We start from the raw sequence: 17,007 nt of genomic DNA, 5'->3' as shown, positions 1-17,007 counted from the left end.
TAATCAGCGTTACTTTCATTCTTGTGCTGATTCCTCCTGAAGAATTTGAATCGTTCCGCTATCAGCAGCGGTGTTGGGTTTAAGTGCTCCTGTAGGGTATCAACAATCTCCTTAAAATTCTTGTCCATCGGTTTGGCTGGAGTGATCAAGTTTCGTAACAGCCCATATGTCCTTGCGCCCATCAGATTTAGAAGTACCGATGCCTTTTTATCATCCGCTACTTCATTCGCCTTGCAATATACCTCCACTCTTTCCACATATGTGGTCCAATCCTCTATATCACTATCGAAAGCAGTAATGTTGCCAGTCTTAGGCATCCTGAAAATCAAAAATGGCGCCTCCCGCGCTTTCCCTTCTTCCCTGAAAATCAAAAATGGCGCCTCCCGCGCTTTCCCACCGCTGCCGCTGCTGTTCTCCGCGGTTTTTATTTACATATATATTTTTAAACAGTTTCTCCGTCACTTGGAGAATCGTTCCTGTCGGACTCTCTGGGACCTTCCCTTCCCTTTGCTTGGTCCGAACGCCGACCTGCTTTGCAGCGCCGGCCGTGTCCTGAGTGCTCCACCCTCTGTCTCTGTTTGCTTCTGCCTTCAGACTCGCTGCCCGGCCCCACTGCAGAGCTACCCGATCGAGCCCCAGCCCGCCGCCCAGGAAGGATCAGTGCACTACCTGCCACCAGCTCGTTTAGCTGGTGAAACCACAGTTTTTTTTTCCTTCGACCTTCGTCTGAGGAATCGAACTCCTTGAGGTGCTGCCGACTTGCAGGTAAGTTCGTTTCCAACTCGATGCCACTGTTGTATCCGTGTGTTAATGAAGACACGGAAAGCAGGAATTGATTTAACAAGTGTTTACTGAACAAAGTCTGGAGGTGAACTAACTTTCCAAGACGCTATACAGGCTTATATTCCCGAGTGGTCACTACCGGTACTACAGTACACAGGGGCTTCAAAAAAACATAGTTCCTCTTAAAGGTACATACACCACAGAAAGCTAATAGAATGTTATTGTTTATTGCGAGGGGAATTGAATACAAAAGTAGGGAGGTTATGCTTCAGTTATACAGGGCATGGGTGAGACCACATCTGGAGTACTGTGTACAATATCGGTCTCCTTATTTAAGGAAGGATGTAAATGCATTGGAAGCAGTTCAGAGAAGGTTTACTAGACTAATACCTGGAATGGGCAGGATGTCTTATGAGGAAAGGTTGGACAGGCTAGGCTTGTATCCGCTGGAGTTTAGAAGAGTAAGAGGTGACGATTGAAACATATAAGATCCTGAGGGGGTCTTGATAGGGTGGATGTGGAGAGGATGTTTCCTCTTGTGGGAGAATCTAGAACTAGGGGCCACTGTTTAAAAATAAGGGGTCGCCCATTTAAGACAGAGATGAGGAGAAATTTTTTCTCACAGAGGGTCGTGAGTCTTTGGAACTCTCTTCCTCAGAGGGCTGTGGAAGCAGAGTCTTTGAATATTTTTAAGGCAGAGGTTGATAGATTCTTGATAAGCAAGGGGGTGAAAGGTTATCGGGGGTAGGCGGGAATGTGGAGTAATCAGATCAGCCATGATCTTATTGAATGGCGGAGCAGGCTCGAGGGGCCGAGTGGCCTACTCCTGCTCCTAATTCGTATGTTCGTATGTTCATATATTTTGTCGCAGTCATCCTCAGTATTAACTATACCCCCCAATTTGGTGTCATCCGTAAATTTTGAAATTGTACCTCCGATTCCCGAGTCCAAATCGTTTATGTAAATGGTGAACAGAAGTGGTCCCAGCACCGATCCCTATGGAACACCACTTCCGACCTTCCACCAGTCTGAGTAAGTAGCTTTAACCCTTATGCTCTGTTTTCTGATTTGTAGTCAGCTTGCTACCTATTCTTCAATTTTCTTTTAACTCACTAGGTTCAAGTCCCACTCCAGAGACTTGAGCACAAAAATCTAGGCTGACACTCCCAGTGCTGAGGGAGTGCTGCACTGTCGGAGATGCAGTCTTTTGGATGAGACGTTAAACCGAGGCCCCGTCTGCCCTCTCAGGTGGACGTAAAAGATGCCATGACACTATTCGAAGAAGAGCAGGTGAGTTATCCCTGTTGTCCTGGCCAATATTTATCCCTCAATCAATATAACAAAAACAGATTATCTTGTCCTTATCACATTGCTGTTTGTGGGAGCTTGCTGTGCGCAAATTAGCTGCCGCGTTTCCTACATTACAACAGTGACACCACTTCAAAAAGTATTTCATTGTCTGTAAAGCGCTTTGGGACGTCCGGTGGTTGTGAAAGACGCTATAGAAATGCAAGTCTTTCTTTCTTTCTTTTACTTGTTTGAATCTATGTCCCCTTGTCCAACTCTTGCACCTTATTTTGAAGTAATATTTCTATGCCCTTAACTATCTTGCATGCCTCTATTAGACCACTTCTCTGATGCCTTTTCTCCAGGCTAAAAAGCCCAGGTTTCTGCAGACTTCCCTCATAATTCAGGCCTCCAACACTAGGAATCAGCCTCACGGGTCTTCTCTGCACTACCCCTATCACCTGATTGTCTCCTTTGTTTCACGGCGCCCAGAACTGGTTACAATATTAAGCTGTGGTCTGAGTAGAAAAGTGTGCAGTTTGATGACTTGTTTTAACTAATATTCAAGTGTTTGGGCTATTGTAGCTCAACATTCTGTTGGCATTGTGGATTGCTGCTCGGCATTGGTTGGACATTTTAGCATTGTAGCATTAGCAGCATTTACTCAACTAAGACCCTTAGGTATCTTTCAGATTCATCCTTAGCTATCTCAACACCATTCATGCAGTATGTATGTCGCTTATTTTCCCCCCCGACGTGCAGTACTTTGTTGCACTTGTCTGCATTCAATTTCACCTGCCGTTGATCTACTTTGTCCAACTTATTCTGTAATTTCTGAGCTGGTGCCTCTGATTCCACTGCCCCTCCCAGTTAGATATCATCAGCAAATTTGGCCACTTTGCACTCAGTTTCTGAGCCTAGGTTATTTATGGTAAATGGTGATTCCAACCCCAAGCCCTGCGGCGCGGCACGGCACTCAGTGGTTGCCTCCACCCTGCCATAACAGCCAGTTTCTTACGCATTCCCTGTGTTTACACTGAATCTCCACAGCTCTGCGTTTGACTGGTAGCCTTTCGTGTGGAACTTTGTCACATGTCTTTTGAAAGTCTCGGTACACTGTGTCATAGGCCTTTCCACTTGGGATGGCCATTCCTCAAAAAAGTCAAGGGGATTGGTCAAGTATGATCCTCCTGTTCTGAATTCATGATTACTCGGTTGTTATTGTTCAGACAATCCTCAAGTTTACCCCTCAGAATCAATTCCATTATTTTACACTGAAATGGAAATTGGACTACTAGGTCTATTGTTGCTAATGCCTGCTTTATAAGCCTTTTCAAACATGGGCAACATATTGTCCTGTTTCCAATCTACTGGTACTTCCTCAGTATCCAACAACTCATAATGGTTGCCAGTGACTCAACAATTTTCCTCCCTTGTGTCTTTTAGCATTCTGAGGTAAATACCACATATCCTTGGGGTTTATTTGTTGTGGGGTATTTTATACTGACTAAGACTTCCATTTCATTTATATTGAATGGTCCCATGAGGTACTGAGGCATAACGAACAGAAAGTTCTCGGTTCGAATGTAGACTGTGCTGAGTTAGGTACTCTCAGCTCTGGCAGCTATTGGGGTGCTATGATTGGCCTCGATATACCTTAGCTAGGGAAGGGAAAAATCAATCAAGCTTCCTGCTCGTGATCCATATCCAGTGGCTCTGTTTGGGAAGTTTATGTATTGCTGTTGGCTGAACACTGAACTGAGTTCAGCTGTGACGCTCTCCCAACAGTTGTATAGCTTGCTGGCAATCACCAAAGCTCGTGCATGGGGGATGCCTGTCTGGGTGAGGATCTGATGGCACTCGAGAAACTAAACCCCAGCATGAGATGGTGCTTTCAGGAAAGGAGGGGGCAGAATTTAAATATCACCAGTGGTGTATCTTGTCAGCAACATGAGCATCCATCAGCTCAATTCCAGTTTATTTTGCAGTTTTAGACCCTCACGTAGAATTCCTTATTCCCATCGAAATAAAACAAAGTTAACATTTATCAACCCTTACGATAGCAAAATACTGCAGATGCTGGAAATCCAAAATAACAACAGAAAATGCTGGAAAAACTCAGCAGGCCAGGCAACATCCGTGGAGAGAGTCTTGACTTCAGTCTTGGCGAAGGGTCACAGACCTGAAATGTTGACTCTATTTCTCTCTCCACGGATGTTGCCTGGCCTGCTGAGTTTTTCCAGCATTTTCTATTTTTATCAACCCTTACTTGTGTTTTATTCTATGTTGCTCTCCTTGTTCTTGTTAGTGTCTCCTAGTGACTGAAAGTGCCATGTGTCCAATCCTAATCAGTCTAGTGGTAGAACGATCATGTGTTCAATCACGTGATGATCTATGGAAATGCAAGTTCCTTCTTTTACCAGGAGGATATGCCATACGTTCAATCACCGGCTTCTACTTTCACTGGCAATTATAAGAACTAGGAGCAGGAATAGGCCACTTGGCCCCTCGAGCCTGCTCCGCCATTCAATAAGATCATGGCTGATCTTGGGCTCAAAGCCACTTCCCAGCCCGCTCCCCATAACCCTTCACTCCCTTATCTTGCAAAAATCTGTCTATCTCCACCTTAAATGTATTTAATGACCCAGCCTCCACGGTTCTCTGGGGCAGAGAATTCCACAGATTTACGACCCTCTGAGAGAAGAAATTCCTCCTCATCTCATCAAACAGGGAACGGACTTGGTGGCTTAAATGTCCTTCTATGTTCTTACAAAGAAATATAAAGATAAGTAAGGCCATTCGGCCCAGCATGTTTCCATAGAAACCTATGATTTGTTCCCTCCAATCACAACATCTAAATGCCTCTTGAAAATCGCCCCTGTTAAAATTAGACACCAAGAAGAATTGTTGCTGCACAAAGTATGTACATATGTGTAGGGCATGTTATCTGATGACTAATGGACAATGCAGGAATTACAATGCTCATCATGTGCAGCTAATTACTGAAGTTTTTCACAAAATGTCCTGGAGTTAGTGAACATTCTGGTTAGATTGGATCTAAATAATAGTGAGTCACTTGCTCCAGATACAATTTTATAATCACTGCATACCATAAAAAATGAGACTATTTGAAACCAATTTTTAAAAACTAACTTACGATGAAAAAAAATTGAAGCATTGAAAGTATAATTCTGCATTGAACAGATATTTAGTTGGTTGTTGCTTTCAGTAAAATGACCATTAAGTAAACCAAAGGCCGTACATACCTGTTCAGCATCGTACGCGATCAGTACATACTTCATATCTGGTGATACTTCATATCTGCTGACTTGAAATGCTTGCTGTGAAAATAAAAATGCTTCAGTTAAGTAAACACAATTCAAATTGGTCACCCTAAAAATTACATTTTCTAAATCCTTAGCATGTTATCTGAAGCAAATATTGGCCCAAAATTTGCGATCGGAGGCGTCCCGCGGGCGGACGCCTCCGAGCTGTAAAAAAATCTACAAATGTACCTGGTGGCCCGGGAGATATGGAGGCTTGCGATCCTGGGCCTCTCTGGGACCGCGCAGGCAGAGGCCCACGTATCTCAGGGGCGCATGCGGTTCACAAGCACCCCTGGGATCACGTGGGCCAGGCGAACCAATAAAAGAAGGGAATCCCCATTCACACTTATGGGAGTTGCGTATGTACGGAACTGTCATAAGTATGAATGGGGATCACTTAAAAAATACACCAACACATGAAATTTTAAAAAATTACATATTTAAAATTAATTAAAATGCCATTTAGTTAAATATTTTAAACAAAAATGTAATTTTTTTAAAATTTGTTTTAACAGGGCTAAAAATGAACTTAACTTATTGGACAGGGTTTTTAATGTATAAATGAGTGATAACATTTTATTTTTCTATTTTTTAAAATTCTTATGCTGGTAAAAGCAGGCCTTATATCTGCTTTTACCAGGCGTACGAATTTCACAGGCATTCAGCGGGTGGAAGTTGGGCAAATAGCGCAACTCTCCATCCGCAGAGGCCCATCTCCCGGAGATGCGGAGGATCTGTCAAGAGGATTCTTGATGCACTTTGCATGCCTGAACCCAGAACTTGCGCAGTCCCTATGGGTGCGTACATAACCTCGTACGCACCCGTAGGAGTCGCAAAATACGGCCCATTGTCATCCATTCATAAATCATCATGGCCTCTTGACCAATTAGGTTTCCTTTTTGACCTCATACGTACTGTCAATGAGCATTGAGCTGTCTGGATCATGCACTTTCAACCCAGAAGTATCCGTTTCCATGGCATCTACTTCATTCTGGGGGACAATTTTGTTTTACTTTGCTGTCTCTCTGTCCTCATTAACTTCCGCTCTCAAGGGTTCCACGGGATTGGTGACGCCCCAACACCTCACCATGGTGGCAATTATACATGTGCGAGCCTCTGCAACCAGTGTGTGACAGGCTATCCGAAAATGCAGGGCATCACAACTGAGCTCGTCCCTTAGCTAACGTCAACACATGTGCACTTCCAGCAGCGGTTACTTGACAGCAGTCAGGCATGAGATTCCCGGCCAACCCTCTTACCCCAGGGGTTCATTGGAACAGGCACATTGGTTCAGATCAGCTAACACAGCACAGACAGGGATTGGACCTGGCAAGTTTCTGATCTGTGTGGCTCAGCTACTCACTGAACACCGGACAAGACTTCATTTCACCTTTAATCCCCAGAGAAGTAACTTTTTTCCGTAGAAAACGAATGCCCAAACTTCAGAGAACCTTGCAGCTATTTCATAAAGTTTTTAAGACCCACATCCAATTCAGATGATTACCTTGAATGGCAGTTTCACATTCAGCAATGATTCTGACAGGCATTCCTCACAGCAACAAAACAGACTGCTAAAAGGTCAGATTTTCTGCATTGAACACAGCTTCAATTCTGGGCCGATTAATGAAATCGGAGGCCATCTCTATCAAAGAATGTTCTGACAATGCTTTTAGGCACTTATTGCCACAGTGAGCGCACCATTTCAACACTAATGCCTTGTAGTCCTACAGTGTAGACTATTGATAGAGTGGAGTTTAGTAAATCCAAGTGTCATCAGAAAATCATATTTGATCACTTTGAAATCTCATCATGCAAACCAAGGTCCCATAGTACCAAAAGTGAGGAAATGTAAATAAGGAGAACTCCAAATAAACAAATACTTGATCGAAGGATGGAAGAATAAAAATATAAGAAAAGCCCTTTCCTGTCACTTCTTCACAGATCAGCTTGGGGGTCCTTTTGACTTCGGGCGATAGTGCAAAATGAACGATATCGATTCAGCCGCCCGTCATATATCTCTCCCCATTTTCATTTCCAGTCGGGAGAGGTGTACAACGGGCGGTTGAATCGATGCCGCCCATTTTAAACTATCGCCCAAATTCAAAATGGCCCCCCCCCCACCTTCTTTCTGCTCAAGTGTTTAACCTTCACTTTGTGCAATCTGCTGACAGCAGCAGAGCGCTCTCGCTGAGAGCTCCAGCCAAAGTGTAACGAGCAGTCAGGTTTGCAATTAATTCCAAATTCACATCAGGCTCCCATCTACCCAAGAGAATATCTAAGGTCAGACCCTGAACTTGTAATAAAAGAGTAATAATATAATAGTTGCACTGTAGTTGAACTTTGTGCAGAGTGTTTCTTGCAGAACAGAGAAGGGCACTGACGATAGCTGAGGTAGTTCACAGGACAGTATTGGTGATTATTGTTCAGAGGTACATGTGGACAGGGGTGCTCTTTTAAAAAAAAGACTTGCATTTATATAGCGTCTTTCACGACCATCAGACGTCTCAAAGCGCTTTACAGCCAATGAAGTACTTTTGAAGTGCAGTCACTGTTGTAATGTGGGAAACGCGGCAGCCAATTTGCGTACAGCAAGTTCCCACAAACAGCAATGTGATAATGACCAGATAATCTGTTTTTGTTATGTTGGTTGAGGGATAAATATTGGCCAGGACACTGGGGATAACTCCCCTGCTCTTCTTCGAAAATAGCGCCGTGGGATCATTTACGTCCACCTGAGAGCGGAGACGGGGCCTCGGTTTAACGTCTCATCTGAAAGACGACACCTCCGACAGTGCAGCACTCCCCCAGCACTGCACTGGAATGTCAGCCTAGCTTTATGCACTCAGGTCCCTGGAGCGGGACTTGAACCCATGACCTTCTGACTCAGAGGCGAGTGTGCTACCCACTGAGCCACAGCTGAAGGGAAGCCCAGGCACACGACCATTATAAGTGCTTGTTACAGCAGTCTTACTGACTGCACGGGTGTTTCTGCAACAACATCCTCTTGGTCAGTGTCTCCATTTTGCTCTGGCCCCGACTGTGGGTTGGCTTCCTCCTCTATGGATAAGCTATTGGAAAGGAAGAATCTAAAAGGATACAGGGAAAAGAGAGGGATGTGACATAGATACATAGCTACATAGAAGATAGGAGCAGGAGTAGGCCATTCGGCCCTTCGAGCCTGCTCCGCCATTCAATGAGATCATGGCTGATCATCCAAATTCAGTACCCGGTCCCTGCCTTCTCCCCATATCCCTTGATCCCTTTAGCCTTAAGAAATATATCCAACTCTTTCTTGAATATACTTAATGAACTGGCCTCCACCGCCCTCTGTGGCAGAGGATTCCACAGGTTCACCACTCCCTGGGTGAAGAAATTCCTCCTCATTTCAGCCCTAAATGGCTTACCCCTTATCCTTAGACTATGACCCCTGGTTCTGGACTCCCCGGCCATCAGAAACATCCTTCCTGCATCTAGTCTGTCCAGGCCTGACAGAATTTTATAGGTTTCGATGAGATCCCCTCTCAATCTTCTAAACTCCAGTGAGTATAAGCCCAATCGACACAATCTCTCCTCATATGTCATTCCTGCCATCCCAGGTATCAGCCTGGTGAATCTTCGCTGCACTCCTTCCATGGCAAGAACGTCCTTCCTCAGGTAAGGCGACCAAAACTGCACACAATACTCAAGGTGTGGTCTCACCAAGGCCCTGTACAACTGTAGCAAGACATCCTTGTTCTTGTACTCGAACCCTCTTGCTACGAAGGCCAACATACCATTTGCCTTCTTAACCGCCTGCTGCACCTGCATGCTTACCTTCAGCGACTGGTGTACAAGAACACCCAGGTCTCTTTGCACTTCCCCTTCTCCCAATCTATTACCATTCAAATAATAATCTGCCTTCCTGTTTTTGCCATCAAAGTGGATAACCTCACATTTATCCACATTATAGTGCATATCAAAGTGCATATCAAAGCACAGGCCTCCTTCTGAGCTGTGACCTCTAGGCTTTCTATGGTTAAGCTCATTTGTATTGCAGTTTTGCAGCATTCAGCCGATCAGATTTATCTTTGAGATCCTGGCAGGGCTGTACTGTAAGGCTTCTTCTGATCTACTGATGCATCTGATGCTCTGCTTCAAGATGGCAGTGAATGTTCTATAATGATCCTGGTAGTTGCACAGCCCTCATTTTACTTGTGGCTGGCAAAGGGGTGCTATTAGCTAGAACTGTACAGAGTAGCTTGGGTCTCTGAGGAGCCACCCTTTCATTCTAGCCTTGACTTCCGAAAATCTTAGCACAAATGCCCTTTGAAAAAGAAAGACTTGCATTTATATAGCACCTTTCACGACCTCAGGACGTCGCAAAGCACTTTACAACCAATTTTGAAGTGTAATCACTGTTGAAACGCGGGAGCCAATTTGCACACAGCAAGGTCCCACAAGCAGCAATGTGATAAGCACCAGATAATCTGTTTTAGTGATGTTGGTTGAGGGATAAATATTGGCCAGGACACTGGGGAGATCTCCCCTGCTCTTTTTCTGTGGGATATTTTATGTCCACCTCAGAAAGTAGACAGGGCCTTGGTGTATCATCTCATCTGAATGACGGCACCTTCGACAGTGCAGCACTCCCTCAGTGGAGTGTCAGCCTAGATTTTGTGCTCAAGTACCTGGAGTGGGACTTGAACCCACAACCTTCTGACTCAGTAGGCAAGAGTGCTACCCACTTTTTTTTTATATTATACTTTATTGAACATTAAGAACATTTACAACATCGTGATCATTACATTGTATGATACAAATCAATTCCACCGCTCTGCACAGCCATTCCGCCACCACATTTTAACATCAAAACCTGAAGTTTAATTTGTCACCTGCAACATATATTAATCGATTGTACTTTAAAAATTGGTTGTAAAATACTGTCCTTAAATTCCTTTCTGAATAAAACATCCACAGAGCCTTATAATGATCTTTTAGCTTATATTTAAAATACTCTTTTAGATTGATTCTCCTCCCCTTAAAAAACAGAGCATTCCTTCTTTGCACAATCGCGAATCTAGCCAAACTGAACATTAAATTAATTGCCGTTCTGCTAGACTCTGGCAGACTCTCCTGCAATCCCCAACTCAAAATTGAGTCCCATGGGATTCCCATTCTCGCTCTTTGGTCCCCACCCAGCAAAAAAGCTTCACACAACTGTCGAACATAGTACTTAAAGTAATTTAACTGCAGACATAACACCAGTAAATGGGACAGAGTCTCATCCTGTGTCCCACACACTGGGCAAGTTGACGCCTCCACTCGTCCAATCTTGCACAAGACCGTCATGGTAAAAATCCGGTTATGAGCCAATTTGAAATCCAGTTCAATCCATTCTGGGCATTTAAAATTCGCCCACACTCCCTTCCAAATCCTGTTGAAGTCCAGCTGTGGGTATATACTCTGCCAAAACTCCTGACCAGCAGGTGTCTTGAATCTCCATTCTCTGAATATCTCATAGAAATCTCGAGTATTACAGTTGTCAAATTGGGCCAACTCTCCCCCTTTCTCCAGTACAAAGCTTGGAAAAGCAGGACGCATTTTACTTCCTTTGGAGATTTCCGCATTTATTTCTCCCATCCAATCCTGTGGCATTGCCCTCACAATCTTCTCATACATGATTCCTATTGCTTTTCCTTCTACCTCCTGATCCTCCTCCCACACCATGTCCCTCACTATTGCTTCCGGCAACCAACCTGGAATTATCTCGTATAATACATCTTTCACAGATATAATCACAGTTTTTATAAAAGCTTGATTAAATAAAACCTCTCCTTCGATGTTGACCCACCTGTTCAAAAATAAGGGCAGTTCTAAAAATTCCTCAGCCCCCTTGGGCATAAACTGCACACTCTTTAAAAATTGAGCCCAAGTCTCTACAACCCCCTTATAAAACCTAGGGAGAAGTTTAATCGATTTCAAAAGCATATTATTGTATTCCATATACAATATCCCCTGCCCTCCTATCCCACTTCATTTTAAAAAATGCTCAAAACAACTCTTCCAAAAACTTGTACAGTATTTGACTTCTGAAGAAATCTCTTCACCCATTTGATTCTAAAGGATTTCTTCAAATCAATATCTGGAAAATTGAGTCCTCCCTGATTTCTCCATCAAATGATGGTATTGTATGCCACCAAAGCTGGTTTCCCTTCCCATAAAAACCTTACACAAGCCTCTCGGATGGACTTTTCCGCCCACTCAGGAATATCCTCCACCGTCAATAAGTACCATAGCTTAGATAGCAGGAGAGCAGACACCACTGTCGCTCTTCCTTGCACTTTCAACCACCTTCTTTCCCATCTTCCCAAAATCTTTTTAATTTTCATAACCTTCGGTTCCCAATTTAATCGATCCACTTCATCCCTGTCTTTCTTGCACCCCATATGCACCCCCAGAACTTCCAAAACCTCCACCACCTTAAAGGGACGTTCCCCGAACCATTCCCCCCTACCCCTCCCTGCAACCAGGCATTGGGACTTACTATAATTCACTCTGGCTCCTGAAGCTCTACAATATCCCTCCCCAACTCCATAGCTTTCCTCACTGACTCCCCATTTCTCAATGTTAAGGTTGTGTCACCTGCATATCGGTGTATCACTGACACCAGCCCAGAACTGGGAACCACAATCCCAACTACACCTTGTTTCTTTCGCATCATGTAACCTAATGGTTCTGCTACCAATGTGTACAACAATGGGGACAGGGGACAACCCTGACTCACTGATCTCCGTATCAGAAAATACTTGGATAAAAAACCATTATATTTAACGCAGCTAAATATGTTTGAATAAAAAATCCTTATCCACTGAATGAAATTTTCCTTGAAACCAAATGCTTCCAAAACCTTCAATAAAAACTCATGAGAGACCCTATCAAAGGCTTTCTCTTGATCTATCTTTAATACATAAGCCTCCCTCCCACTCTCTTCCATGAGCTCTATCGCATCTCGGATTGAGACCACAGAGTCTGCGATGTCCCGGCCTATGACTCCATAGGACTGAGAGGGCCAAACTATCTCCGGTAACACCTCCTTCAAACGATTTGCCATAACCCTCGCCAAGGTCTTATAATCCACATTTAATAATGTGATGGGCCTCCAATTCTTCAGATCCCATCTATCCCCTTTATTTTTATATAAGCTAAGCTTATGATACCTCTCCTCATAGATGAGGCCAGACTTCCCTCAATTTTAATTTCCTTAAAAACTCTTAAGAGCAATGGACTTAAAATTTCAAAAAATTCTTTATAAAATTCTGCACTTAGTCCATCGGACCCTGGGCTTTTCCCCCCTTTCATTCCACTTATTGCTACTTTTATTTCCGCTAATCCTACTTCTTTGTCACACATGCTTCTCTCATCCTCCTTTAAACTATCGCCCAATTCGAAATGTCTTCTTTTGCATATAACTCTTGATAAAAGCTGCTAGCCGCCTCTAAAATCTCCCCACTTTCATGAATGATCTTCTCCCCAACCTTCAACTCTTCAATTAATGATAATCTCTGTCGCAGCTTCTCCTGCTCTAGAAAATATCTAGTGCATCTTTCGCCCTCCAATGCATCTCTAGCCTTTGCACGGAGAATGGCCCCCTTGCATTTTTCAGCTTGCAATAATTCCCACTCTTCCTTTAGCACCCGGAACTTAGTCTCAGCTCCCTTATCCCCTCCGTCAACTGCTTTACAGACACCCGTAAACCTTTTGTTTATATTCTCTTCTCGATGCCGGTTAGCTGCCGCCCTCTTTTTCCCATAACGTACCGAAAAAACTTTTACCTCATATTTGAAATTGTCCCACCAAACTCTTCTTTCTTTCAAGAACAAAGGTTCCTTCCGAGCATTCTTTATTATATTTATAATCCCTTCTTTATAAGCAATTTCTTTCAGGTATTGATTGTTTAAAATCCACACCCCTGAACCGATCTTAACTCTGCTGTTCCTAATTCTAAGAACCAAAGCCGAGTGATCACTAAAAAATACCTTTTTTATAATAAATCTCCATCACCTCCGAACTTAACCCTTCCCGCATTAACACAAAATCTATTTGGCTCTGTTTTAAAACATCACCCACCCAACCTGCTTTGGAGAACTCCCTTTTTATGGGGTTCCGGTCCCTCCATAAGTCTCTCAAATTTAAATTTGCCATCATTTTTACAATCATCCCTCTGGAGTTATCATCCTTAAAGGTCATCTGGGCTGAAATGTCCATCCGAGATAAAAATACATTAAAATCCCCCACTATACAAGGATTTTCCACCTCTGCCGCTTCAGTGAATAACCCCCGAAAAAACTCGTAACGCTTGCAATGGTCGTTCGGTGCATAGATATTAAAGAGATCGCAATTAAATCCCTTCATTTTTACCCTTAGCCGTAAAAATCTTCCCTCAGTGTCCTTGTCCACCAAGGCAACGTTCTCTTTTATGGACGGACTGACCAAAACAGCCACCCCTCTACAGTTATTGTTTGCACAACTTGCAAACACCTCTCCCTTCGAAACTTTCTGAACTCTTTCTAGAATATCCTCATCCCAAAAAGTTTCTTGCAGACACAACAAGTCCGAACATTTAAAACCCTGCAACAACTGCTGCAATTTATTCTCACCCCTCAGCCCGTTCACATTAATCGAGACCAATGTAATCATGGCTCCAAAGAAGGGAAGTATGCCCGATAATCTCCCCATCATTTAATCTCTGGCTCTTCCCTCCTCTCATGCTCCTTCTCAACTTTTCGGGCAGCTGTTGCTTTTTCCTGCAGCCTCCGGCTCTTTTTCACCTCCTGTTTGACCCCTCCCTGCTGTTTCAGCCTCTTCCTTGCATTAAGTTTGGGCCCAGGAGCTGCCCTTTCTCCCCCCTTCTGCCCCTCACTAACCTTTCCCTTTCCACATGATGCCACCCCACCCCCGACTTCCATGTCTCTGTCCCCCTCTAATTCCTCACACTCAAGCTCTTCTGCAACCCCCTGTGCCTGCTCCCCGTCAGATACACAATCCTGCTCCCCGTCAGATACTTCATCTCCCATAGAGAGTCTTCCTGTTATCGCAGTTTCTCCCACTGTGCCGCCCCCTTCGACCACGTCTCCACCTCTGACCCTTGCACCTTGTTCCCTCACTCCATGGGACAATGGCGCACCTAAATTGTTCCCTTCTGACGTCTCTATCTCGCCGATCCCATCCTGCTGTCCCTTTAAGGCTCCTGCCTCTTGCACCCTCTCCCCGTCCTGCCCCCTCCCGCTCACCAAGATATCCAACTCCCCGCCTCTCCCCGGAGCACCCACATCCACCACACACCCCGCTCCCGCCTCCTCTCCCCCCGCAGACACCACACTCCTCAGGGGGAGCTGAACTGCACTAAATCTCGAGTCTGCACTCGACCCTCGCTGCCGGCTGCTGTCTTTGTTCCCCTCCACAGCACTCGGCGTGTTTTCCACCATCTCCATCCCGTTCTCCGCTCCGCCATCCTCTGCCTCTTCCTGTGCTTTTTCCTTCATTTTACCGGCTGTGTCCTCCGACTGCACCGCTCCTCCGGCCGTTCCACACTCATCTCCTGCTCCTTCTCCCATCTCCTCATCACTCATATCGCTCCCTTCTGCCACACACTCACAGCGGGTGGGTCCTTTACGACACACCCCACAGCTCTCCGCCTTGCAGCTCCGAGCAATGTGTCCCGACTCACCGCAATTGTAACAATACAGGTCTGGACAGTTTCTTACGAGATGTTCATGTCCAAGACAATAATAGCACACCTTTACTTGGTTATCATGGAGCACACAAATGTACTGCACTCCTTCCAGTGTCTCAAACTTCATACTGTACGGCAATGACCTCACCCTCTCAGGGAACCGCACCTTTACATACCGGGTTCCATCTGCTACCCGTGTTCCCGGATAATACCTCCTCTTTATTGCAGAACAGATTTTTATGTCCCACGACTCCAACTTCTTGCTTAGCACTTCGTACTCAATGTAAATTGGCAAGTTTAAAAATGAAACCACCACCTCCTCTGAATATAGCAGAGTCACCTCCAAGAATTTCTCACCAACGTTCAGACTGAGTAACAGCCTTTCCACCTCCTCACGGCCACTGACCGTCACCTCGAATCCCACATTCTGCTTAGGTCGGCAGGCAAAGCAGCTTCCCTCGCCACAGTCCTCATGAACCGCCTGGATAATATCCCAAGCTCGAATCTTCTTATCTTCACACTGCACCACCACCGTGTTTTCTTTACCAAACCTCCTGAGGTCCCGGCACAAATCTTTGGGCCCTTTTTTTTCCTTTCTCACCACAGTTTCTTCCCTAATTAAATTCCTCTCGGGAACATTGTCCTCTGAGGGGCCCGGCACTCCAGACCCCTCAGCAGCCTGTTTTTGTGGGCCAAAAAAGGCCCTAAAACCTGAAAACAAAACCCCAAAACCCACCACCAACTTTTTACAAAACTCCCTCCAACTCCGAGCTGCAATCAGGCAACCAGTAACACCTGGCTCACTCCTAGCCCCTCCCACCTAGAGAGTGCTGCCCACTGAGCCGTGACTGACACATCCCAAAAGTCTAAGTACACGATGTCGTAGGGGTTTCCACAGGCTATTTGGGATATCACCTCTTTAAAGAAGCACAGAGGTTGGTCAAGCAGGAGCCTTCCCTTCTAAATCCACGTTGGCTTCTGTTTACTAGGTTATTATTGTAGAGTTACTCCTGATAATTGATCCCATTATTTTACACAGAATGGAACTAAGGCTAATGTGTTTGTTGTTACCTGTCTCTGTTCTATCACCTTTTCTGAATATGGACACCACATTGAAGTATTTCCAATCTCCTGGTACTTCCCTAGTGTTAATCTTCTATCATAATGGCTATCGGTGCCTCACAAATCTCTTCCCTAGTCTCTTTCCACACTCTGGGATAAATACCATCTACCCCCGGGGATTAGTCTTTTTTTGAGCCCTTTTAGCCTGTCTACAACTTTCAACTTATTTATATCAAAGTCGTTGATTTTACTTTGGTTGTCTCTGTTAGAAGAGACAGGTAGCTCATGTCTTCCCTTGTAATCATTCAGAATATTGTGTTCATCCTCTGTTTTGATTCCTTTTTATAAATTTTGTGATTTTCATCGCTTTACAAAGAACAAGGATCTGCAATTGACTTGTTACTTAATTTAATCTTATTGCTGTAGATTTTGAGAATAAATCAGCAGAGTGATAAGGCTTGATACAAAACAGGATCCACAAAGCTGTATCCTCAGCTATCAGAACATGTAAAGCTCACGTGTGGGGAAGTCAGACGCATCGGTGATATCTGGGACAGGATGCAGTTCCTCCTCTCATGTCCTCTGAACCAGCTTAGTTGTCCCTTCCGCTGTGATATTTCAGTACCTGTCTCTATGTAATCTATGGTCGCCAATTCTTAGTTTGGTCAAATGGATGCCATTCACACTCAAATCACTTATTGGCAAGGCTTGAGTCAGCCATATATTTAATGGACAGTTGACATTTCAGTTAGGAGCTATAGAAAAGGTCATAGCTGTCTAAACTGCACATTGGCACAGTGATGACAACATTCAAAAGATAATCAGTGTAATATTAAT

The 17,007-nt window shown here is 44.4% G+C and overlaps 1 protein-coding gene across 1 annotated transcript in view; it reads right to left on the bottom strand.

Moving 5' to 3' along the window:
* Nucleotides 1-17,007, bottom strand: part of dpp6a (dipeptidyl-peptidase 6a) — a 690,808-nt gene that overhangs the window by 418,168 nt on the left and 255,633 nt on the right. The window contains exon 4 of the mRNA XM_085987517.1: nt 5,337-5,411. Within this exon, the coding sequence (XP_085843643.1) occupies nt 5,337-5,411 (75 nt within the window). The remainder of the gene's footprint in view (nt 1-5,336; nt 5,412-17,007) is intronic.

Source organism: Somniosus microcephalus, chromosome 5 (assembly GCF_052327205.1).
Source record: "Somniosus microcephalus isolate GS21.2 chromosome 5, FLI_Smic_1.0, whole genome shotgun sequence".
Classification (NCBI taxonomy): Eukaryota; Metazoa; Chordata; class Chondrichthyes; order Squaliformes; family Somniosidae; genus Somniosus; species Somniosus microcephalus.
This window is presented reverse-complemented; position numbering and strand designations above follow the sequence as displayed.